Genomic DNA, 24,138 nt, shown 5'->3' with positions numbered 1-24,138 from the left:
CAAAGACTCACTCCTACACTTTGCAAGGCTTGGGGGAAGCACAGCTCATGGACAACACCCCTGTAGAGAGGTCTGCAACATGAATGAGGAATCCAAGAGTTGGGACCAAATCCAGGAGATTGCATCAACCCTCAGTGACTGCAGATAGAGCTGGGTTGCTCCATGACTTGTTTCCTCTGCAGAGGACATTGGTTTGCTAGTGACACTTTTAGATGAGCAAGTGGTGTTTTATTCAGAGGCCACATGGAGAGTCATGGTCTCTCTGCCCTGCCAGACACAGGGTGGAGGAGTTTGTGGTGGGCTGTGTGTTAAATTTTTCCAAAAACCCAGCAGTCATCTGGAGAAACAGGACAAAGCCCTGCTCAGACTGCAGCCTGGAAACCTTGTGGCACAGAACTCAGAGATTATCCTTCCAAGGTAAGAGTGAGGGTGTCCAGCAGGCACCTCAAGCCTTCCTGCCCCATTTTGGTTACCATACCCTATCACTTCCAACATCAAAATATCACGGGCAGTGGTCTGGATTTGTTTACAAACAGTGGGTTGAGGTCAGCATCAATCAGAAGAGAAACCCGACCCAGCCAGCTGGGGAGGAGTTCTTAGAAGTTTATATCCCTTAGAGGGAGAGGGGAAGCCTGAGCAGCCCAGGCTGGAGGTCACCTCTTGCTTCATCTAACCAGCAATGTGGTGTGGTACCATCCCAGCAACAGTTCTACAACGAGCAGGTTGTGTATTTTCTGTATTTAAACACTTCTCTTCTAATGGAAAATTGCCTTTTCAATTAAAAATAGCTTCTTGGTCAGTGTTTTTCACATTTTTAAAAATTCTCTCTGGGTTTTTCTCAGGAGGAAAAGAGAAAGTGTTTTCATAACGTTGGGGTTTTCCCTCTTTTTTCTCCTCTCTTTTAAATTCTCCTTTTCCTTCTCTCAGCGAAATACTGGAAAATGAATCATGTCCCCGTGTGGGAGCTTTAACAAAATGTTTCATTTTCATCCTCCTTCCTTTTCTGTTGTCAGCCCTCCTTCTCCCTCGACCTTCCCCGAGCCGGCAGCGTCGCAATCTGTCACACGGACAGACAAAGCTGCATCTCACCCCACTGTCTGCTGAGAGGGTCAGGAGGGCCAGATCACTTAACACTACACCTGTTTTATGAATAATAATACAGACAGTTTCGCTGGGTTCCTGGGAGGACATTTTCCCACCAGGATAAGCGCTGCATATTGAACAAATTAATGTCTTTAACTCGTTTGACTCTGGTTAGCTCGGTTGCAATGGGGAGCTCCAGCCGTGCTGTTGGTGCAGGGGAAACACCAGGCAGGCCTTTGAGGACGATTTTTTTAAGAGTGTCTTGTTCTTCCCTTCCCTGCAAGTTTCACTCGTGGAAGTGTGAGGTAATAAATTTGGGGTTCGTGAATCTGTTTCCAGAGGAAACATATTAAAAAATGTGGAGGGTAACAAACAAACAAACAAAAAAAAAGAACGGGATGCATGAAGCTTCAGGAAAATGGAAAGTTATCCATGAGCACATAAGGTCTGTGTGACTCCAAAATATTCCACCTGGACCAAAATGAAACCAAAATGAAACACTTTGGTTCTTTTGTCAGTAGCTAGACTAGTTCAGAAAAGAAAAACAAACAAACAAAAAAAAAAAACCAAACCAACCAACCAGTCCCTCACACATTAAAAAATTACTTTAATATTACTTTAAAACTTCCAAGAATTCAAAGAGTTTCTATTTAAGATGGTGGAACGACATCTTTTCATTCACAGCAGCAAGTTCCTCTAGGTCTTTTCTTAGCAGAAACAAGAAGAAGCAATAGCTGCCTTCTCTTGGCCAGAGAACTGTGTCCATCAGCACAAGCAGCAACATCCCAGGTGACATTCCTGCCCTGATTTGGGCTGCCCAAGAGTGCCAGGAGGGACCCTCAGCCCCATCCCAAGCTGGACCCGTGACCACAGCAAAAAAGGACACTGCTCTTCCAATTCCAATCAGTGCCTCACTCGTATTATTTTATTTGTTTTTGTTGACTTTTATTGAGAATGAAAAAATAATTTAAAGCAATTATCTGTACAGGGGGGGCAGGGGGATGGTTAGCTGGGTAGAGGATCTGTGACCCCCCCCGACAGGCCAGGGAGGGTTTGAGGGGTGATTTACAGCTGTACAAAACCACAACAATCCCACCGAGGAGGAGTGGAGGGCCAAGGACATCTCGGGAGCTCTCTCAGGCTCAGAGCAGAGGGGCAGGAGCTGTGCAGGGGCACGGGGGGGGGCCAAGGGTGTGGCCAGGCAGACCCTCAGGTGACCTGCAGGGGTGTCTCCAGCATCTCCATGAGGAAGGTGTCGATGGGGGTGTCTCCAATCAGCTTGAAGAAGAAGAGGTGCTCCAGGCACTTCAGCCCGATGGAGCGCAGCGCCGGCAGGCGCAGGAGGAGTTTGGCAAACCTGGGAAAGACCAGAGTCAGAGCCACAAGGGAGCCACTGGATGCCCTCTCCTACCTGTTTCCAAGCCCAAATTCTCACAAAAAAAAAAACAAACAAAAAAACAAAACAAAACAAAAAAACTTCTTAGCATCCTCAGACTTAGGTTCCCTTAAGCTTTCAAGATGAACATTCGTTACCTCGTGTGGAGGGAATATGGACCTTTCCAAAATAGAATTTGGCATTTTTAAAACTTAAGAGAAGAAAAACAAAAATAAAAAGGAAAAAAAAAAAAGGAAAAGGAAAAAAAAAATCCAGATTCTCCCTCCAAGATTTGAAGATCTTAACACCTTACAAGACCTAGATCTCCACGGTACTGTTTGAATCTGTCTTCAAAAATTCCCCAGGCTCTGAGAGGGTGTGCAGCCCCTCAGCTCCCTGGAGGCACAGCTGGAAGGAGGTGCAGCCTGTTCCCTGCTCCCCCTGCCCACCGTGCCTGTGGTGACAGCGAGAGCCAAAACCAGCAGGAGAAGCTGCGGGCAGCGGTGGGGAGCGAGCCAGCTGCCGGCGCTTCGAGAGCTCGGCCAGCAGAGGGTAGGATAGGACTGGATTGGAAAGCAACAAAATTCCATCTCAAGGGCACCCTAAAGGCTGGGGGTTTGGGCACTGTGGCTCAGGCAGGGCCAGCACAGACTCCGTGTGTGCCCAGTGTCCTCTCTCCAGGCTGGGTTTGGTGCTGCCTTGCCCGTGCTGGTGGCACTCACCGCCCTGGTTGCTCGGGGTATTTCTGCTTCGTGTAGGCTTCCAGCGTGGCATAGACCTTCTCCCTCAGTGACTCCACTTCTGAGGGGCTGGACAAACCCTTGGCATCTGGTCAGGGGAGAAAATACAGGTGGGGAAAGGATGTCTGCAGAGAGGGGACTCAAGCCCTCTTTAATCCTGCATCCAGGGACTGGGACAAATTTTGGTCTACTGGGAGGTGTCCCTGCCCATTGCAGGGGGGTTGGAGTGACGTGATCCTCGAGGAACCTTCCAACCCAAAGCATGAAATCCGTCTGCAGCCCTGATGCTCGCTGTCACAGTGACCTGCTGTGGCCCAGACAGAGCATTTGTCACCTGGGATTGTCACCAGTCTTGGACTTACCTGGGTTAAACAGGACAATGGCTCGCAGGCACCCCAGCTCCGACTTATCCATCTGCATGTCTTTCATTTTGGACACGAGCTCTGTCAAAACCCTGTGTGTGGGAGACATGGGTGAGCAGACAACCAGAGACCAGTCTCTCCACTGAAAAGCATCTGGGAATACCCTCAATTCTTCTCTGCAGGAAGAGAGGCATCTTTGAGGCACAGCCATGCCCCACACCATTGTTCTACAGGTGCATCAGCACCATCCAGGGACCCGAGCATCCAATTTGCTCCTGTTCTCACTTTGATCAGAACACAGTACTCACAATTTGCACTCACTCAAGGAAAACCACATGGATTTTCTCCACTTTTTACTGTGTAGTGCAAAACATGGGCACTATCCTTACATGTGCCAGGTGTGTGGAATGGTGAGGCAGTGTCCTGCCAGGCAGGGAGCAGGCATGCCAAGGGACAATGAGTGCAGTTGTTACAAAAGCAAATTGGGGTTTAAGGCTTTCTTTGCCATCAAAAGCTCTTGGTGAGCAATATCAGGCCTAGATACAGCAAACTCGACAGACAGGAGCATTCCTCCCCCTGCACACCCAACCCAACATCTGCTTCTGCAGCTGCAAATCCCTTCCCACTGTGCTTTCACCCCATTCTCGTTTTTCAAGTCAGTCAAGCGTCCCCTGCCCATTCCAAACCATAAAGGGCTTGCTCCAGTTCCCCTTTGGGAACATGTTTCCCGTTCAGAGGGGAGGGCAGAGCCAGCCTGGCCAGCCCTGTGGGGGGGATGACAGTGACAGGGCCAGGTACCTGTCGAAGATGGAGCCCACGCCAGCGCTGTGGGCGCTGCTGCGGTGCACGTGCAGGCCCGTGGCCAGCAGGATCCCGTCCTGGACCGACACGGAGCGATGGGAGAAGGAGGCAATGAGCAGCTCATTCCAGCCTGCAAGCACAGGAGTGCAGGACACGTGAGGCCAAAAATCAGTCCCACATGGAGCAGCAGGGCTGGTTTCTCCCTGCTGGCTTTACACTAAACTCAGAGGAGAGTTGGCACCCCAGGTACCAGCTGTACCCCGTGCCCACACTGCAAGAGGTGGCTCATCTCTTGGAAATATTTGGAAAATGCTCTCAGGCACATGGTGTGATTTTTGGGGTTGTTCTGGGCAGGCCCAGGAGTTGGACTTTGATGATTCTCGCAGGTTTCTTCCAACTCGGGATATTCTATGCTTCTACGACCCTGACCAGCAGCAAGCAAGGAGCAGAAATTGGCTCAAAGGGGAAAAAAAAATTAAAATTACAAAAAAAGAAATGGGGAAAATATTCTGTGTTTTCTTCCTAAAAACCACATTCCTAGCAACTTCAATCCTTTCACAAACAACAGGTTCTATTGCTGATTCTATTCAACAGGTTCTATTCCACCCACAACCTCTGCCGACCCCTCATCGTGTCTCAGAACGGGAGATGCAGGGATGGACTGGCTCAGGATTGCACAGGCAGCACCCAGAGAAGGGACAGGGGCAGCAGGGACAGCCAGGTCCCAGGTGGGGGACACTACCTGCCCGGAGGAGGATGACTTGGTCTTCCAGAGTCAGCTCAGAGAAGTGGGGGATGCGCTTGGCCCACTCGACGAGTGTGAAGAGCTGCTTGTCAGCAGCATGGCAGATGTTGGTGACAGGGTCGTTTGTCTAACAAAGAGGGGCAAAAAAGGGAAAGAGCAGAGGAAAAGAGGAGAATTCGTCAATGAAAAAGCTTTGATAGCCACAATCATAATCAATACTGCACGCAGCAGGCCACAAGTACCACACTCAAATAATCTCAGCCAATAATCTCAGCTGGGTGCTGTTGGGGAAGAGCAGGTATTTGTTACCACTATCCCCCCTGCAGCCAGCCAAGCCAGTTTGATGCCTTGGAATGGCCACCTAGAACAGAGGCTAGACAAGATCAAGAGAGTAAAATAGGATATTTATTAAAGGCTTTCAATAGACACACCTTGGGCAGTCAAAAGCCTCTGAGAGGGGCTACACCCAAGAGGGATGATGGTCAGGACTTGTTCATACAATTTTAAGTTTGGTCCATTTACATATCAGGGGTTAATTCTCCAATTACAGCTTCAGGTAATGAAGTCATATACCCCCAGTTTGCTTCCCCCCGATACACTTTTTTTTTCATATTTTTGGGGCCTGAAACAACAAGGTGTCCTTGAGTTTCAGGCCTAGAGAGGGATTGTTTTGTCTGAATAAAATGTGAAGACAGTAGCTATCACTCTATATGGAGTTTTAGAGTTATACACTAAAGCAGTACAGGATCTAAAAAAATACAAAAGCTAAAATCCTAAGGCATCAAGCTGGTTGCTGGACTTTCTGTTTCTTGTTGTCCTTTGCAAAGCGAGTCCCTCGTGGCTGGGCTGCAGTCCTGCTCCCCAGGGCATATCTAAAAGCCAGGGAGCAGCCCCTGAACAGGCATGAGCAGCAGTTTTATCCAAACCAGTAAAACCACAGCAGTGGTCTTGGTCACAGGGGCAGACAAGAAGTGTCTGTGTGAAAGCCAGCACAGGGCTCAGACTCTCCAGCATTTATTTCCCTATGAACTCATTGAAACTAAAGGAGACTTGGGAAAAAAATGCTTGGAAAATAACATATAGGCTGTTTTCTAGTTGTTATGCAGAGTAGCTCCAAAAGAAAAGCTGTTGGTGATTTTTAGGTGTTGTGGAGCAAAATCTTCTTGTTAGTCTGCTCAAAAGCCAGCTCACAGCCCCTCATCTCTGGCTGCAGGTGATGCCAGTGGCTCTTACCGAGCTCTCCGTGCCCACGTCACTGTATGCCTCTGTTTTGGGCTCCACGGCCAGCTCAGCCTCCAGGATCCTCTCCACGGGCATGTCCTCACTGCCACTGCTGGTGGACTCCGCCTCGTTCTCACTGCGCTCCCTGCTCCTCTGCCTCTCCTCCTGCACAGCTGTGGGACACACACACGGCTCTAACACTCCCCTGCTCACAGGGGGTCCCCAGAGAAACCCCCTCAGCAGGGGGAGAACAGAAAATAATTATTTTTTTTTTACTTAAAAAATATTTCAGGGGATGCACAGCCATTAAACTGGCCGCTCCCACATCAAGTACTCCGAGGTTGCTGCAGACCAGCAGCCTCCAAATTTGACAAATTGGATATCAAAGTTTACAATTCGACAAATTGATTTCCAAAATATGACGCTCCAGAACAGAGGGAAGAGGAGCTGGTACCTCCAGGTGGCAGCCTGGACTCGGCTGTCACCAGGTGCAGAAGGAGGCAGGAGGGACCCAGCACTCACACACAGGGGTTTTTTTGTGCTCTCAGTGTGCTTCCAATGGTCCCAGCATGCTTTCAACAATCCCACAGCAGTCAGAGCATCCAGCAGCAGGGCCAGACAGTCCCAAACCCCAGCTGGATTCACACATGCTGCTTGTCTCATTCCTGAGCAAAATCCTATCCAGTCTGGTGTCACCTCCCCCTCTAGCACCTCTCTTCCTAATCCTCCCCACCAGAAAGTTCCTTCTGCATCAATACCCCAACCCTTCACTCCCTTCTCCCCTCTCTGTATGTTTTCCAAAATAACTACTGGCTGAAGGCACAGAATCATGACATTCTCTCCAAAGATCAGTTTTTAACTCCCAGGGCTGCTGTGTGTAAGGTAGGTCGGTGTAGGACCTGTGTATATTTTGTGCAACAGAAGTCCTGGGCACATCTTTTTTTTTCTGGAGAATCCCAAAGGGAAATATGACAATCCTGCTTAAAAAAAGAAGTGACCAGCACTCGTAACATTTTTAAATATAATTATAAACAAGTATAATATTGTTATATTAAATACAATATTATATACAATATATATATACATAAATAATATATAAAATATGTTGTTTATATATTATTTTATTATTATAGATTATTATATTGTTTAGCTCACTGCTGGGGAGAAATGGCAGCACCCAAGGAGATGGATCAGTGAGGCATCCCTGGTGCTTGTGAGGGAGGACAACACAGGACACAGGTATATGCCAGCCAGCTGGGAGGAACATTTCTCCTCTTTAGAGTAATGGACAGGAAAAGCCATGCAAGTGTTTCTGAAGTCACCAAAATCTTACTGGAAGAAAGAACATGGCAAGGAAATACCAGTGCCATCACACAGCCCCTGAACTCAAGCTGCACTCTGTCCCCAGTTTCTGCAGCTCTCAAAAATCTCAAAAAGTTTGGCTGATTGCTGCAGCCAAACTCCCACAGGATCTCCCAGGATCCTGGGGTTTAAATTTTCACTCTCTGCAAAATGAAGTTGCTTTAACACCCTGGTCCTCTGAACCACTTTGCACCTGGCTGGAAGAGGGAGCTATGCCTGGGATTAAGTTTTTGATTCCAGCCTGGCATTTTGCAGTCCCCTGCTGCCCTAGGAGCTTGAGGCAGCACAGCTTTGGTGATGCTGCAGGACGAGGATCAGCTCGTGCCTGTTGGATCCTAGAAATTTGGGGTTTTTCAGCTTTTTGACACTGACTTTTTGGAGAACTCTGTTTTTGACTTGGGGCTTTGGAGAGGGTTTCTAAATTTGAGTGATGAAGTCACGGGTGTGCAGTGAAATAGAAGTGTGTGCTTTCACATGGTGAAGGGTTTTAAATTTGGGGTTTTTATTGTAATGGGTATGGGACAAGATGGATGATTTGGGGTGGTGGCTTTTTTGGTGTTCATCTTGTTTTTCTTCTTCTTTATGGGTTTTAGATAGTAGTTTTTGGTTGGTCAGTCAGTGTCACACTGAGGATTATGAGAGTTTGGTTATTGGGTTAAAAGGATAAATAATATAGGTGTTAATTTTCTAATTTTCTATCTGGTGATGCTGCAGGACGAGGATCAGCTCATACCCTGTGTTACAGCTGCTTCCCCAGGCTCTGCCCTGCACAGGGAGCAGTTTACAAGTTCCACAGGGGAACAGCATGGCCTCCAAAGGGACAGCTACACTTCCTGCCAGCATTCAACCCTCAGGGCAGCTCCCTTACTTTATCTTAGAAAAAACGAACTTAAATGCTGTGTTGGTTGTCACTTCCTGACCTTGCATCTGTTAGTATAATTTGGGAGACAATCCAGCTCAGCAGGTGAGGCTAACAGTGGATATGACAGAGAACTATAAAATAAGAGAAATAAATCATTCACCCTTAATCTCCAGTACAAGAATTAGGTGGTGACAAATGAAGCCAGCAAATCAAAAACTAAAATGGGAAGGTGCTCTTGACAAAGGGGACAAGAAGGCTGCAGGGCCCCTCAGTGCTGGGTGCTGTCCCCAGCAGAGGTTTACAGATTTCCAAGGGGTCCAAGCCATTAAAAGTCACTCACTAGAGGCACGGTCGGGCCAAAATCACTTAAAAGCTTCAATGCTCACCAGGGTGTGTGTTTAGCTGAGAAGAAAAATACACTGTAACAGGTTCCCCATCATCCCCTTCCCTTATCAGCCTCTCTCCTTATGAGGGAAACATTCTCCACATAAAGTGTTGTCAAACATGGCAACAGGCTGCTCAGGAAGGTGGCTGAGTCACTAGCTAAAGGACAGGTAGATGTGGCACTTAGGGACAGGCTTTAGTGCTGGAATCCACATTGCTGGGCCAATGGATCCACTCGATCCTAAAAGTCTTTTCCAACTTAAACCATGATTCTCATTTCCTTTACGTAACGAGGTCCACAACGCCCTGAGGCTCCCGGCGTGGGGTTTTGTCAGCAAGAGCCTGACTTATCCTCAAGAAGGAAGGAAAATTTGTCCAATCCCACTGCTTCCAGCAGCCCCAGTCCTACCTTCCCTCTTCATGCCCATGGCCAGGCACTTCTGGTAGCGGCAGTACTGGCAGCGGTTGCGTTGGCGCTTGTCGATCAGGCAATCCTTGTTATCCCGGCACGTGTAGATCAGATCCTTCCGGATCGTCCTCTTGAAGAAGCCTTTGCAGCCCTCACAGCTGTACACCCCATAGTGCTTCCCTGGGGAGGCAAGGGAATGGGTGGGCAGGCAGGTGCTTGCCCTTCCTTCCAGCGTGGGGGAGCTCAAAGCAAACCCAAAGGTGAAAACCTGCAGGGTATCACCTCAGCAGCAATAGTGACCAGCAGCAGTCAAAGCACAGGAGCACTGCTTTCCTGGGATAAGCAGGGGCTGCATGCCAGTGGAGTGATCTTAGCTGCAGAGCAGGCAGCAGATGGAGATATCTCCATGTCATGGATATGGAGAGGGTTTGCAAGGCTCGTGGGGTACGACAGAAAACCCAGGCACAGCCAGGACCCAGCTAGCACACAGGTAAATGGGAACACAGAGATTTTGATAGATTTACCTTTGGTAAACAGGGACAGAAGGTAAAATGAGACTATACACACAAGGGGGAAAGGCACAGTGTTTAGGTTTGCTCACTTTTGGGCATTAATCTGCAATACAAACAGCCAGATCCAGACATGATCCTGCAATTCCAGCAAGCCCCCACGCTGTTCAGTGCTGCACAAGCCTTGCTTCAGAGCACCAGGAGAGTTCCCACTGCACAAAGCCCTCCTCAAGAAAGAAAACCTCCTACCTGAGGACCTGTCCCCACAGATGGCACAGATGTGTTTGGCTAGGGAACCTGGACTTGTGGATGGATAATTCATGTTCCCCATCCCCGGGAGACCCGGCAAGGGCTTGACATCCTCTGAGCTGCTGACATTGTTCAGGACATTGAGCTGCAGGAGCAGAAGCCACAAGACAGGTTAGAGGAGAGAGACTCACATCTCACTGGAACCATCCCCAAATGGAGCTGACCCTTCCCTTGCTGCTCCTGCCAGCCTTGTCCCACAGGTTTATCCCCAGCAAGTCCATGGGGCTGCCATGGGCAGGCAGGCATCCTCTGCTGAATGAGCAGGCACTAAAGCAGACATTGCCTGATGTTCTAACCAAAGCCAGGACTAAGCAGAGCTGGAAAAGGACAGGCAGTAACCTCAGCTGCTCACTTACAGCCTCCAAGCCATGAGGCTGGTGGGATCCTGCCTGCTTCATTAGAGGATGCTGATTGCTGGCTGCTGGCAGCCACAAGCACTAACAGCTTAGCAAAGAGGAGCTTTGCAGCCAGGTGATTTCTAACAACCCAACCTGCATTGCTGCATGGCTAGGGAAGCTGTAACAGTGTTCAAAAAACCAAAATTTAGTGGGTTAGCTTCCCTGACTCATGATATCTGCATGTAACATGGCCATTTGTTGACTCTCTGGGACGTTGGTTCCCAAATGCTATCACAGGTGGCAGATTTGGGTTTACCTGATTATTAAAAAAATAAAAATAAAGGGTTGAGCATCTAAAAACCGGAAGCTGTGAGATGCAGGCAAACAACACAGAGCCCCCCAGCTGAGATCCCCAGGAGCTGCTCGTGGCTGCTGAAGTTAAAGGTTACAAACCCACATTGATTAGAGACCAAAGCCTGATGTTACCCAGGGCTTCATTTTATTGCTGTTTGCTTTGGAGCCACGGGCAGGGCAGGGAGGATTAAGGGCCATTGAGCAGGTCTTGTCAAAAACTGTCTGCACAGACCAATGTCTATCCAAGCTTTCCATCAAATCACCTTCCCCACTGTCGTGGGTTGAGGGCTGGGGATGGCTGCTCCATCCCTGAGTTTGTTTGGAACAGTCATGCCAGTTTATCAGCTCAAATTCTTCTTCCCAGCAAGAAGGCAGAAGCAGGGATAGAAAAAACAAAGGTTTGGATGAAGACCCAGCTCGAGCCTACATTCCAGTCTCTGTACCATTTAAAACAGTAGATTTCATGCATGTTGCTGAAAGTTCTCCATTTGCTCCAAGAAACTGCACAAAAAAGTGGCAATTTCCACAGTAAATTTCAGTAAAGAACAAGGGGTCATCCCATTGGAATTTCTGGACCTGTTATTAGAAAACTAAAAAGGGGAAGCCTGTTCTTAGCCTCCCTCATTGCTGTCCCTTCATTTTCAAAGCTTCAAAGGTTTTAATAACATGGAAAATAAAAATTATCCAGCAAAAATCAGGAGCCAAATTGAATTTTCTAGTGGAGCAAAACAAGTGTATTGGGAAAAATTGCCCAGAGGAAGAGAGGTTCGATATCCCCAGCAGAGACTCAAACCAGGCACTGGCAACTGTAAAACCTTATGCTTCAAAATCCAGGCCACAAAAAGGAGAAATAAACCCCTTCCCTCCACGACTGTCCATCATCTTGGCAAAATGCTGAGCCAGGAGGAACTTTCTTGTGGTTTAAAATGTCACTCAGAACTCAGGTACCACCTTTTCTTCCTCCCTGTCTGCACTTTGAAACAATAAAAGGGAGAGAAGGTGCATGGGAGGGGGACACACTGGGCAGTTTTAGCCATCAGTGTCCTTAGAGCTTGACTCCTGCAGGTTAAGTGCAATCATGTATGATATCTGGGACAACTGCTTGAACCCAAATCCATTAGCTGGCTCCCTGCTGAATCCCCAGGGCCCAGCTGTCTCCTTGCATTAGAGGTAACACAAATGGAACCCTCTCCTAGGATCTGGGAACCTGGCATGGTGCCCAGGCTGGGGAAACCACTTCCCAGAGCATCCCCAATCCCAAAGGAAAGGCTCCCAACCAGCCAATACTGCCAAAATTTCCTGTCCAACCATCCTGCCCTCGATGTCACGGGCACAAATACTGTCAGTTCCATGGGGAACAGCTGGCTGGTGCAAGGGGAAGAGGGATGCTCCAGCATTGCCACTGCCCACAGCAGGGGCCCACACAGGAGTTGGGCATGCTGGGGAAAGGTAAGCCAAACCTCATCCCCTTTCAGAGCTCTTCAGGGGCCTCCCCATGCCATCCTCCCCCAGCCTGCCAGGTGCTAAGAAGAGCTTCAGGCATTCCAAGGAGCAGCAGCAGGGAATGGGGCAGAGAGGGTTCGGGGACCATCTCCTTGCTTTTTCCTCAGCAGGAGCCACGAGGCTTCTGAGCACTTCCTACCTTCGGATCCCACTAACAAACCACAAAATCTTGCTTACGAGAGGCAGAAATTTCACTTAGCTCTGGACACCCAGAACATTTCAGCTCTGTGTCAAAATGCCACACGGCCACCAGAAATGCAGGAGGTGGTGCCAGGCTTTTGGAGCAGCACGTCTCCATCCCACAGAGCCACCCTGGGAGCCGCATCCATGGCTCTGGGGAGGTGCCAGCCCTAACACCTGGGTCTGGAAGGGAAACCTCAGCACCCACGTGAGCACAGGCAATTAAGGATGGGAGAGCTTCATTTCGCTTCAGGCCAGGTTTGTACACAACACAGTAGGTGGCTGGCATTTAGCATTAACATTTGTCTCTCCCTAGAAAGTCTGCCTCCTTTCCAGATAATGAAACGAAGCAGATATGCTTTTGCAGGAGGAAGGGCAATGTTTCACATGCTGCAGCCCCTGGCTATCCTGTCTGTTTCCATGTACAGCAGAGCTGGACTGCACCCACAGTGAGAACAAAGCTGGAAATTAGCTCTCTTCCTTTATCCTGTAGGGTATTTTAAAACTGCTGTGGTCTCTGTGATTCATGCAGATTCACGTGCTGGTGAATCTTTACAGCTGAGCTCCCTGAGTGGCCAAACTCCCCACCAGCCAACCCAACCCAACCCTCTCGCTCAACTTTTGGGATTTCACCCATCCTGAGCGAAGAAAGCGCCCTCATCCCCACCTGTGGGCTGGCGTGGGTCACGAAATTCATGCCTGGAGCAGAGGACAGAGCCACGGGGTGCGAGCCCAGGGACGAGGTGATGACCCTGTAGGGCGAGCCCAGGGCGTTCACGGGGGAGCCCAGGGCGTTCATGGGCGACGGCAGCGCCCGCGCGGCGCTGGGGGGCTCGAGGTAGCTGTGGGGCCCCTCCACGCAGGAATTCCCTGTGGAAAGGCCCGAGGACAGGCTCACCGACGTGGAGCTGGCGTGCACGGGGGAATCTGCAGGAAAAAGCAGAGAGATGGAGCACACTGAGTGTTACAGCCACCAGCTGCCCAGCCACGGCTGTGTCAGCTTCGAACGCCAGCCCAGCCTCAAAATCAACATCAAAACCAACCTCAAAACCAACCAGCAAATCGTGCTATAAAGGGAAAAGAACAAAATGTTGGTTATAGTACAGGAAAGTCATTTACATACAGCAACAAAACTTATTGGGAGGATGATGCCAAATAACAAAATATTCCTTCTCTGCTCCGGTGTCTCAGCAGACTTGGAGGAAGGCACCACTGCCTCAGGCTGGTTTTCTCTGAACTCCTCCCTGAGGTCCCACTTCTTTCTTTCCAAGCCACCTCGAGAGACAGCACACCCTGAAATCCTCACCAGCCAGCCTGGCAACTCTGAATGTTCCACATGCTTTATGAAGCACCTCTGCTCCTTGAGATGGCTCTAGCCTCATGCTCCCATGGCTTAATTTCTCCCCTTCTCACCTAGGTGTGTCCCCACTGTTCCATTTCACATGTTCACTCTCAAAGCTGGATGCCAGCACCTTCCACAGGAGCTGGAACAACACAAGAATGGCTTATGACACGTCAGCAATGCAAGTTTCAGAACGAGGCAACCCCAAAACAATTTATCCTTTATTTTTCCTCATTTGTACAAATCAGAGCAGAGCTTTGGCCACACAGATGTGCCAGGGCACAGCTCCAGGGACAGAGGGTTTCCTCCCTCCACGCTGAAGAGCTGCAGTGCACATCACCAAGCTGAGCCCCATGAGATCAGTCTGGCCCTGAATCCTGCTGGGGAAGAAGTGATGTAGAAAAACAATATAACCCTGATCATTGCCACTTCAGGGCAGACTCTAAGGCTGAACAGCTCAACCAAGGCCTCAACACTGTCTTCTGCAAGACCACAAATATTCAGAGGGCATCTAGGCATCAAATGCCCACTAGTCCCAATGGGTTGTGTATTTAGGTGCATTTTAAGGATACACATGACCTTTTCTCCCTCCCTTTGAATTTTCCAGCACTAGTTAGCATTGGCTGTCATTAACATTTCTGTGAACCATTATTTCTCTGCTGGTTTTTCAACACAGGAGATCATTCCCTGGAGTAGCAAGGCAAAGATGTTTTGTGGGAAGGTCACACAGCTGGTTTTTCATGGCTGGCACAGAGGATGCATTCTCCCCTTGCATTTGCAAGTAAGGCAGCGCTTTGGTGTTTTGTTTGTGTTTTTTTCCCCCTCCTTTTAACATTATTGCAAAGTTATTTACGTGACAGTGTTTGTTATTCTACCTGAAGTAACAATCAAATCTGATTCAAAGGGAAGATGCACAATAAAGACGGGAAAAGGTCAGCTTGCTGAATAACATTAAAGACATTTGTCAGAGTCAAGGAGGACTCGATCCTCCGTTATCAACCCACTTCAGACTTAATTCTGCAGAGGGAGGGGGAGAAAAGGTCTTTGTCAATTCTTGCTCTGGCTTTTTGGATCAATTCTCCCAGTGGGAGAGCGATGTGCAGCAAGAGGAAGCCGGCTCAATGACAACAGCAGAAGCCTCGGAGGCAGCGAGGCGGTCTGGAGGCAGGGCCAGGGCTCCTGCCTGCTGCCACAGAGTCACCCCACGTCCCCCTGCCACCATCAGGGAGACACACAGCCTGCTTTCAGCAAAATCCCTACCTTGGAATGGAGTCCAAGTGCTCAAGTCCTCCGTCCCAGGGACAGAGTGTCTTTGGCACTGGGCAGAAGATGGGCTGTTTGCCCGGACCCCTCCCTTACCTGAGCAAGCACTCAGCTCACACAGGCACCTCAGATGGTTCTTAAAAGGACCATCCTGACCCGGGCCATTATCAGCTTCAGAGAAAAACAAATGCATTTTTCATCACCTGTGGTACCATAATGCACACCAGACCTCCCCAGCATCTGTAGCACAGGCCTAGAAAGAATTTGCTTTTACGCCTCTTTAAGTAACTAGGTAAACAACATTGCCTTTGAGGATTCCTCAGCTTGGAAAATAAGTCATTGCAGGGGATATTGGGCAGAGATCTATCACACCAGGACAGCTGAGCAGAATGATTCTTCATCCTTTTCCATTAACACAGAAAAGGGCATATTTTGAAAGTATCATGCAGAAGATTTAAACCAATAAGGAAAGACACCCAGGAGAGTTGACTGTTTGCTTTTATGCCAGACCTTACAGAATCGCTGTCACTGCTAAGTTTCTCCATTAGAGAGGCTCCAGGCTTCACATTTTCATGGGAAAGCTTCCAGGCTTTCACACAAGGAGGCTGCTGGCCAGTGCAAGCCCCACCGTGGGCTCAAGCCCCTGCCAAGGGGCAAATATTTTGGGGTTGTGCCCAGGGGAATCCCCTAGACCCCAGGATGGGATCAAAGGTCAAATCCAGGAAACCTAGAGGGTTTGTATCTCTGCTGTCCCAGCGATGAAGAGGAAGCGTGAATGCACAGAGTGTTTGCTGGTGGAGATGGGTGGATAAATGAAAATATCTACTGGAGAGCACAGAGGTGTAAAGCCAGGCTTTGCCAGGGCCTGCTGACACAAATCAGAGTTAACATGCTTGTTTCTACAGTGCCTGGCCACACTGTCCTGCCAAGGCTCTGACAAACCCCTTGGTCAAATCCAGCAGTGTTAACTTTCCACTTACCAAACCACAACTTTATCCATCTGCTACAAACTGGAATAAAGCCCCCATTTAGAAAAGCACAACGATGACCACAAAAAGCCCACAAACAACAAAAAAACCTTTGACTTCCAGTCCCTTTCTGGGATAAGTGTGCTAAGCCATTCCCCAGGGGAGCAGAAATGCATTCTCCTGCACCTGGGGAAAATCCTCCTCTCAGCTTCTCATTTTCAGGCTAGAGTGCTCCGAGAGGGATATAAGAAATGACTGTTAGCAGACTATCAGCTTGTGAGAGGAAACAATTTTCATGGCTGAAAGGTGTGCAGGAAGAGCCATGCCAAAGCATCCTTGACCCTGGGGTTAATTATTCACTCAGCTGAACACACTCAAACGTGTTTCAGTTCAAAGAAGCCACGGAGGTTTGGACTGTGCAAACAGCCATGTTATGAAAGAAAACAATTAAGTAATTAATTAAATATTAAATAATTAAATTACTTGTAAGAAAATACTGACGGTCTGTGTCCCACATCTCCCAGCAGAACCCAGAAAGCTCTTGGGTTCACCGGGATGGAATGGCTTTACTCGAGGTGTTTTCTCCCATCGTTTGGGGCACAGACAAACGGCAGTGGAGCAGGGCTAGAGAGGAGCTGCTCTGCGGCAGGGAAGCAGCTCCGGGATGGAGCAGGGTGGGCTGGGGGGACAGGGCTCAGTCCTGCACGCCAGGCACAGCCGGCCGCCCCCGCAGCGGCGCTGGGCACAGGTGACATTTGCACAGGGCTGCAGCGTGTCCAGCAGGTAATGCGAGGTGACAGCGGGGCTGGGCACGCCCCGGGGAGCACAGGGCACCACCACACTGGCCATGTCCCCACTCCAGCTGGGACCTGCATCGAGCACCGGCACTCGCTGCTGCTTTTCACCACCCACCCCACATTCATCATTGGCTTATTTCTGATCCACAAATGGGGCTGTTTGGCTTTCTTCCTTGTTTCCCTTCTCCACATTAATGCATGGACAGGTAGTTTCCTGTCCAAGTTCAGGGAAGCTCGATTTTGTATTTATTTCTTTCCTGGAGAAGCAAGGGAAAAGAGGACAGGAGGATTGTGTGGATTTTCTCTCTGCTGCAAACATGCACTGACCAGAAAACCCTCCATCAACTCTCCACATTCCTTAAACAGAAACACACTCCAGCCTTCTCTTGGAAGGATGCAAAGCTTAAGAAGAAAGAACTTGCTGCTGGGTGCTTCACTGTTTCAAAGTAGCTCTGCAAATTGGGGCGTTGTTTGTGGCAGGGAGCAGCTGGAAGTGCACACACACACAGATACAGTGGCCACGCTGTTGCTTCAGCATTCAGAATAATATCCAATGTCAGCTTAGGCACCTCTGCTGACATTAGGAAAAATAATGAAGAAAGACCCCAAGAAACACTCACTTCTCTGCCTTTTGAAAATACTGCCCTTGAGGACATAAGCAACAGCATCACCTTCACCCACCAGATACAGAAGCTGAGCAAGCACACAAAGCTCTGATACACAACTTCCAACTGTGTTTCATCTTCACTTTAGCAAAATCCTGATCCAGGGATAGGAAACGTGCATGAATAGCCCCATAAAAGAGGAGCAGAAGAGCACCATCCACAGCACAGCAGATGTGTGGGTGTCCAACAGATGCACCTGCAGAGCACAGAAGCTCCAGGTCCACCACAGCAATGCTTAACAGCCAGGTGTGGACTAACACAGACAAACTGAACCAATGTGAGCTTGATGAAGGCACTTTGGATGCACCTCTGTGCTCCAAGCACTCCACCACAGGTGAAGCTGAGGAAGGCATGGAAACAAAGAATTCTCTTTTGCAAGAGTGCACAAACACCTTGATGAAGGCAGTAGGAAGAGAATGAACCAGGCTGCAATCAATAAAACTGTCTTGATTTTCACACAAATAATGGCAGCAAACACCAGCTTCAGCAGTTACACCTGAGTAGAAAGAAGAATCAAAATGCAGAGACCAGAAACATTCAAGCACTACACACATTGTCTGTGTAGTCACCACAGGCTGCAAGTTTGTTTTTTGGCTAGTGCCCCTTCAACTCCAACACCCAGCAAAGCCTTGAGAGAAATACTCATGTTCAACTCAACTAAGGCCTAAAACAATCCTTGAAGATCCCTGGCAAGCCTAGAGATGATGATGCTCTCAACATTCACAGTTTCCTTTTTGATATCAGAGAGAATCAAAAGCTGGAAGTCATCAAATAATGAAAAACACTTATGCTCCCAAGGCTTCAGAGAAAAGGTTCATTTCATTGGCACAAACATTGAAAGGTGTGAGCTGCTTTGCCTGACACATGACTTTGCAGATACTCCATCCTCTGCAGATCAGAAAGAGAAGTGGGAAGAGACAGGCAGAGAAGGGCTGACTTCAGGAGAGGAACACGAGTGTGCGTGGGAAGCACAGCCTGGCAAACAGCTCATCCTTGGGGATGACCTTGAAAGGGAAATACCTGTGAGAAACACTCCAGAACCTGGCTGCATTATGTGGCAGGATAACTGGAATCAAGCAAAATCTTGCTGCTATGACTGCAGAAGCTGTTTTTATTTAATACACAGAAGATGAACCAAAAAACTCTTTCCTTTCTGGGGATATTTTTAACTGTCCAAGCAGATTCCCACAGACAGTACAAACTGCCATGCTAATATCCCACAGGAAGGTTAGTGGGTTTGCCTTGCTTTTAAAGTCCAGTAACCTCTGTGTTTCCATCTTCCTGCTCAGCTCCAAGTCAATAAATAATGCAGCCTTCCCTGACCACTAAAAACAAGGAGCAAAACTTTCAGGAGCTGTAGTGGCACATATGGGAGCAGGGGTTTCTCCAACAGGCCAGCAGAAAGTTTCCCTCAGCTCTCCAGGTGGTGGGAAGAGCTGCTTCCTCTCTTCTCTGGTAATGCTCCTGTGCCTCCCTTGCAAACAGGGGCCATCCAAAACCTGGCCACAAGAAACTGTGTCGTGTCCAAATGTCCTTGGACATACTAAGCTATTGACCCACTGTCCAATTCCAGCCTAACCAGGCCAAGACCTCAAAATAGCATCTGCTGCTGAGCCTGCACCAGGGAAAGACTCCTTTAGCAACTACACTTCAAGTAATTTAAAAAGAACTGCAAACCAAATTTGCTCAACAAAGTATCACATCTCCCTAGTGATCACAGGAACACACAAGAGGTGGATAAAGCTCCTCATCTCCAAAAAAAAAAAAAGAGAAAAAATAGTTGAATTTGAGGCCTGAATGGCTTTTTCATGATTGTTTGATTAGATTTCCCACTTGGCCAGCAGCTACCAGGAAAAAACATGCACAAATTCCTACAGTTGTCTTTGAACTTGTGGAGAGGCTACAGGTCCCCAGGAGAATGGACCCCACTGACTGCAGGGCCCGTGGCTACCCCAGACAACTGAAGGCAAGTGTCTCCTGCTTGAAAAGAACAACTTTTACCAAATTTAAAGTTAAATTTAGTTGCCCAGTCACTGGAACTTCTCACACCTTTGCTGGGTCAAAGGGCTCTTTTCCATCCTCACATCCACAATTCCAGGAAAGGGCACAGCAAGCCATGACATCCAGGGGAAAAAACATCCCACAGGTCACAAACCTGGGACCACCACATGTGCCAGGCAGGCAGGCAGGCAGGCACAATCTGGGTTTTCCTCTCCCTATCCCCCAAACGACCTGGCCTAACCCTGCTTTGCCTGGGAGAGCTGACAAGATTGCAGCCGGAGGTGGCGTGGCCACAGGCCAAGTTACATGGCTACTAATAAAAGAGACTTTGTGGAGGAGCCAAGTTAGTTCTTGTCCCCAACAAACTGTGCCAGAGAGTGCTCACATAGAGAGGACAGCCAGCACAGCATCTTTCCTTGCCCTGGGAGCTGGGCTTTGGGTGAAATGCATCCTTCTGGAGAATAAAAACACATTTTTAAGCCCTTTCTTTGCTCCTTAGTGCAATCTTCTGTTTTAGATGTCTAAGGGTGCCTCATCTGAACGATTTGCCTGCTATTCTACAAACTCATCTGTGACACCTTGGAGTCTGATTGTCCTTTTCTCGTCACAAATCATGTGCTTATGGCCACATTGTGGATGTGCTTTCTCAGACAAATTTGTGGTGCTTATTCAGGTGTTTAAGATCAAAGTGAGTGTTACACACACCATCAAAAACACATACCTTATTTCTAACCTGAATGCAGATAAAAATCAAGGTAAAGCAGAGGTAACAGATATCTGAAAGCAAAGGAAAAGACAGCAAGTAGACTCCTTTTTTTTGTTTGGTTTTTTTTTTTTTTTTGCCATTATACTGAAATTGAAGCCCAGAATTTCAGAGCTAAAGGAAATCTGAATACAAGAAGATCTAGACAGGCTGAACAGCAGGAACCTGCATCACCTCAACTTTGCCCTCCAGCAACAAAGTGCAATGAATGCTGCAAGCTGACAGCTTAGTGTGGACACTACCCTGGCATCCTGATGTTCCCCAGAAAGAATTTCACGGATTTCCCAAAGCATAGGGGAGCAGTAAACTCCACAAACACATCGTGGACCTGCAGGCTGCCTGCAGGGCTTCATGGTGAGGACCCAAGGCACTGGAAGATCCCTTCCCTCCGTGGTCACCACCAGCTCTCCTCCTCCAAAGCCTGGCTGCCCTCTCACACAGCCCCTAAAGCTGTCTGACCAAAACAGCCACTGCTCCCTCGGGCAGGCAGAAATCCCCCTGGGCAGACCCAGCCACCCAAGGAGAGGGAGCTGCCACATCCCTGAGCAGCCTCAGGGACATGGGAGCTCCCTGGCTTTGAGGGGAATGTGGGTGGGAGTGGTAAACTCACCCGGGGAGCACAGCACAGGACAGAGGGACTGGGTGAAAGCATCCCAAACAAAACTTGGCCAATGCTTTTGCATCTCTGTCAGGCGTTCACATACAGAAAACAGCTCTGTTTCTAATACCAAGTTGGAAGCAGGTTAAAACACCAGTTTAATACTTTAAATGGAAGTTAAACTCCCAATACACTGAACTGCTGGAGAACAGTCCCTTCGCCTTTATTGGTGGAACAGAAATCCCTCTGCTCCTATCACCAATTTCCTCTCCTAGAAATGTTCCAAAGGCTCTGCTGAGTGTTGTGACCCTTGTCCTTACAGGGATCTCTGCCTGGTTACTGTGAAGATCAGCTTGAATGTCAGTTTTCTTTTGGTTCATTGCAAATTTGTAATAGAAATAAATTAAATTAAACACAAATAACACTTTCATTGTTTCGTTCTTATTGCAGCAATAGGAGAGAGTTCAGCTTGTGTTTGCTGAGTCCTTAAAAACACCAGTGAGTAATAGATTCTCCCAACGAGTCATCCCCTTCCTGCAGAAACAGCCTAAAAAGGTATTTTGGAAAGTCGAGCGCTTGTGAAACTTGAGGATAACTTGATGCAATACCAATGACTTTTCTGGAGCTGGAGAATTACCAGAGGTGAGCATCTGGCGATAAAAAAAAAAAAAATAAATAAAAAATACACATAGTGAGAACATCCCATGTGCAATCTGATGTCTGCACGAACTGCTTCTCCAGCAGAGGAAGAACAGGCTGGTGTACACAGCCCCGGGGCCTCCAGAGCGAATCCTGGAGGCATTTACCCACCCTGAAGGGCTGGGAACAACTCAAAGAGATTTCCAGAGGTAATAAGACTTTGCACATGCATTCACTTTAAAGTTCCATCAGTACTTTTGTCAGCAGCCCATAGGTGGGTGCTCGCAGCCCCTGGCAGCCAAGCACCCCAACCTACAGCTCCTCAACCCATTCCCCTTGCACATCCCCCGTGGCTGAGCAGCGGGAATAACTTCAGCTCAAAACAAATATGATCGCAAAGCCCATTTCCCGAGAGCAGCTGTGGTTCCTGCAGCCAGGGCTGGCTCACGGCGGTGGGCACAGCCCCAGCCCCGTGGGCTAATCTGACACAGCTTCACACGATTATGGTGGGATCTGTGTCACAAGGGCAGGAGCTAGCCCCACAACGCAAGGAAATACTGTTTTACGTTTGAAAAGTAATTTTTTGCCCCCAACACCTTAATAAAAACTAAATTGGAATGATGCTTACTTGGTTTGATCCTGTTCTTACAATGAAGAGAGTCAAGCCACCACACACAGACACAAACATGCATCTCCCGAACCATCCACTAAACTTCAAAGCAGAGCGGTTTGACTCAAGCCTGCAAAATCTCAGGCAGCCCTGTTTGGCCGTGCAGAAGTTCACGGCACATAAAACCACAGGACAGCTTCAATCACAGCCACATCCGAGCTAGGTTAAAAAATTCCCTTTCCACCCCCCGTGCCGCTGTGGGATCAGTTCCTCCACCTAACCCAGAAGGCACAGACTGCAAACGCAAGTAAAACACTTACTGCCAAAGCCCGCAGGAAACTTAATGAAGTGAGGATAATTCCCATACATGTTTAATCTTCAGTTCATCGCTCGCCTTTCCCAACACAAGCGCCCGCTCTAAACTTCGGAGCCGCCCGGAGCGCGGCGCATCCCGCGGGGTCGGGGCATGGCTCTGCAGGAGCGGGGGCTCTCGGAGGGTGCCAGGGCAGCCGCCTCCTGCCGTGGGCTCATCCTCGCTTCAGGCTGGCAGCAGCTGAGCCATCCTGCTGTTCCCAGCCTCAGAGCCCGCTGCCCGGCTCCGCTCCCTGCGAATTCCCGGCGCACCGGAGCATAATCGCCCGGCGGAGACGGCAGCCGAGGCACGGCGGCTCCGCTATGGATCGGGAATTGGGAGGAGGGGGAGAGGTTAAGTTGTTTAGGGGAGGAGCATCCTGGGGAAGGAGGGGGGTGCTCGGCTTTTCCACCAGTGAAGGCTCGGCTCGGTAACTAACACAGCCGCTCCGGCCATGTGCGGGGATTCTCCGGTCAGCCCTCGCCCGCAGGAGATGCGCATCCACCCTCGCATCCCGGCCCGAATCGTGTCTCGGCTGTGGTGCCGGACTGCGGTCACCCCAAGGGAACGCCAGGCTGAGGAGGACCGGGACCTTCCCGGGGCTGGCAGAGCTGGAGGCTCAACTCGCATCCCCAGCCCCACCCAAAGGAGCGGGGCTTATTTTCAAAAGACGCGCAAACCACACCAAAAGCATCGTGAAGCAGTTGCTGAAGCTGAGGTGGGACACAGGACAGACACAATCCGTGCTGCACACAGTCAGTAAAGTGCACGGCCAGGGCAGCAGAGTGCATTAGGCTTGAGACAGCCCGAGATGTACATGCACAACTCCAGTCTAACGTCCAGCCCTCTCGACAGTGAAGTTGTGCAGGAAATGTGTAGAAATAAGCAGAAACAAGCAGCCAGGCTGGGGCAGAGGCACATGCAGTCCCCTGCACTGCCCCCTCCAGTGACTGGTGCTCCGAATCAGGAACAGCCCCAGTTCCCTGACGGGCAAGCCCCCAGCCAAACAAACTCATGCAGTTCTGGGGAGAGGCGAGGATACAGCACAGCCCACTGTTTCTGGTGTCTGGTCTGGGAAGCCTCAAACCAAGCCACCTTAAAGGAATGGAGGAGGGAGGAATTCTGCTGGAGGTCTGCACTTACATGTGTGCTGGAGGAGAAGGTGGATGGAAGGAAGGTCACTGGCACCAGCAGAGAAAGGGGGCCCGGGGCTAGCAAGGGGCTTTGCTTTCCCAGGGAGACCACGGGGAGCATGGCATGCAAGCAGCAAGGCAAAAAGAGGGAAGAGCAGATTAGGGTGTGTGGCATCCTAGGAGGGCCTTCTTGGCTCCCTCCAGGTCACCCCAGGACTGATTTTGGCCTTTGGCACAAAGCGTGGTGGAGGGGGAAGGCATGGACTGTGCCAGCCCAGAGCTGCTCTGGTGCCAGCCAGAGCACCCAGCAGCAGCTCAGGCAGATGCTGACTGAGGTGCAGCCAGCCCTGAGGTAACGAGTCTGCAGGAGAAGGAAAGGTTACTCTTGTTAGCTCTGTTTCTTCCTTTGCTCTCAGACATTGCCACATCCATTTATCTCCAGCTAGAGTTTAAGCTAGAAAGGGTTTTTC

General features: G+C 49.3%; 1 protein-coding gene across 1 annotated transcript; it reads right to left on the bottom strand.

Moving 5' to 3' along the window:
• Positions 1 to 1,974: 1,974 nt before the first annotated feature.
• On the bottom strand, positions 1,975 to 22,872 carry RXRG (retinoid X receptor gamma). Its single transcript, XM_088170295.1, has 10 exons — positions 22,504 to 22,872; positions 13,205 to 13,464; positions 10,103 to 10,247; positions 9,345 to 9,524; positions 6,340 to 6,500; positions 5,104 to 5,233; positions 4,359 to 4,491; positions 3,561 to 3,652; positions 3,181 to 3,286; positions 1,975 to 2,440 (listed from the first exon to the last, which is right to left on the bottom strand). The coding sequence occupies exons 1-10, from the start codon at positions 22,550 to 22,552 to the stop codon at positions 2,293 to 2,295; spliced, it is 1,404 nt and encodes a 467-aa protein (XP_088026421.1). The 5' UTR covers positions 22,553 to 22,872; the 3' UTR covers positions 1,975 to 2,292.
• Positions 22,873 to 24,138: the final 1,266 nt, after the last annotated feature.

The sequence above is a fragment of the Sturnus vulgaris genome, chromosome 9, assembly GCF_052056855.1.
Source record: "Sturnus vulgaris isolate bStuVul1 chromosome 9, bStuVul1.hap1, whole genome shotgun sequence".
NCBI lineage: Eukaryota > Metazoa > Chordata > Aves > Passeriformes > Sturnidae > Sturnus > Sturnus vulgaris.
This window is presented reverse-complemented; position numbering and strand designations above follow the sequence as displayed.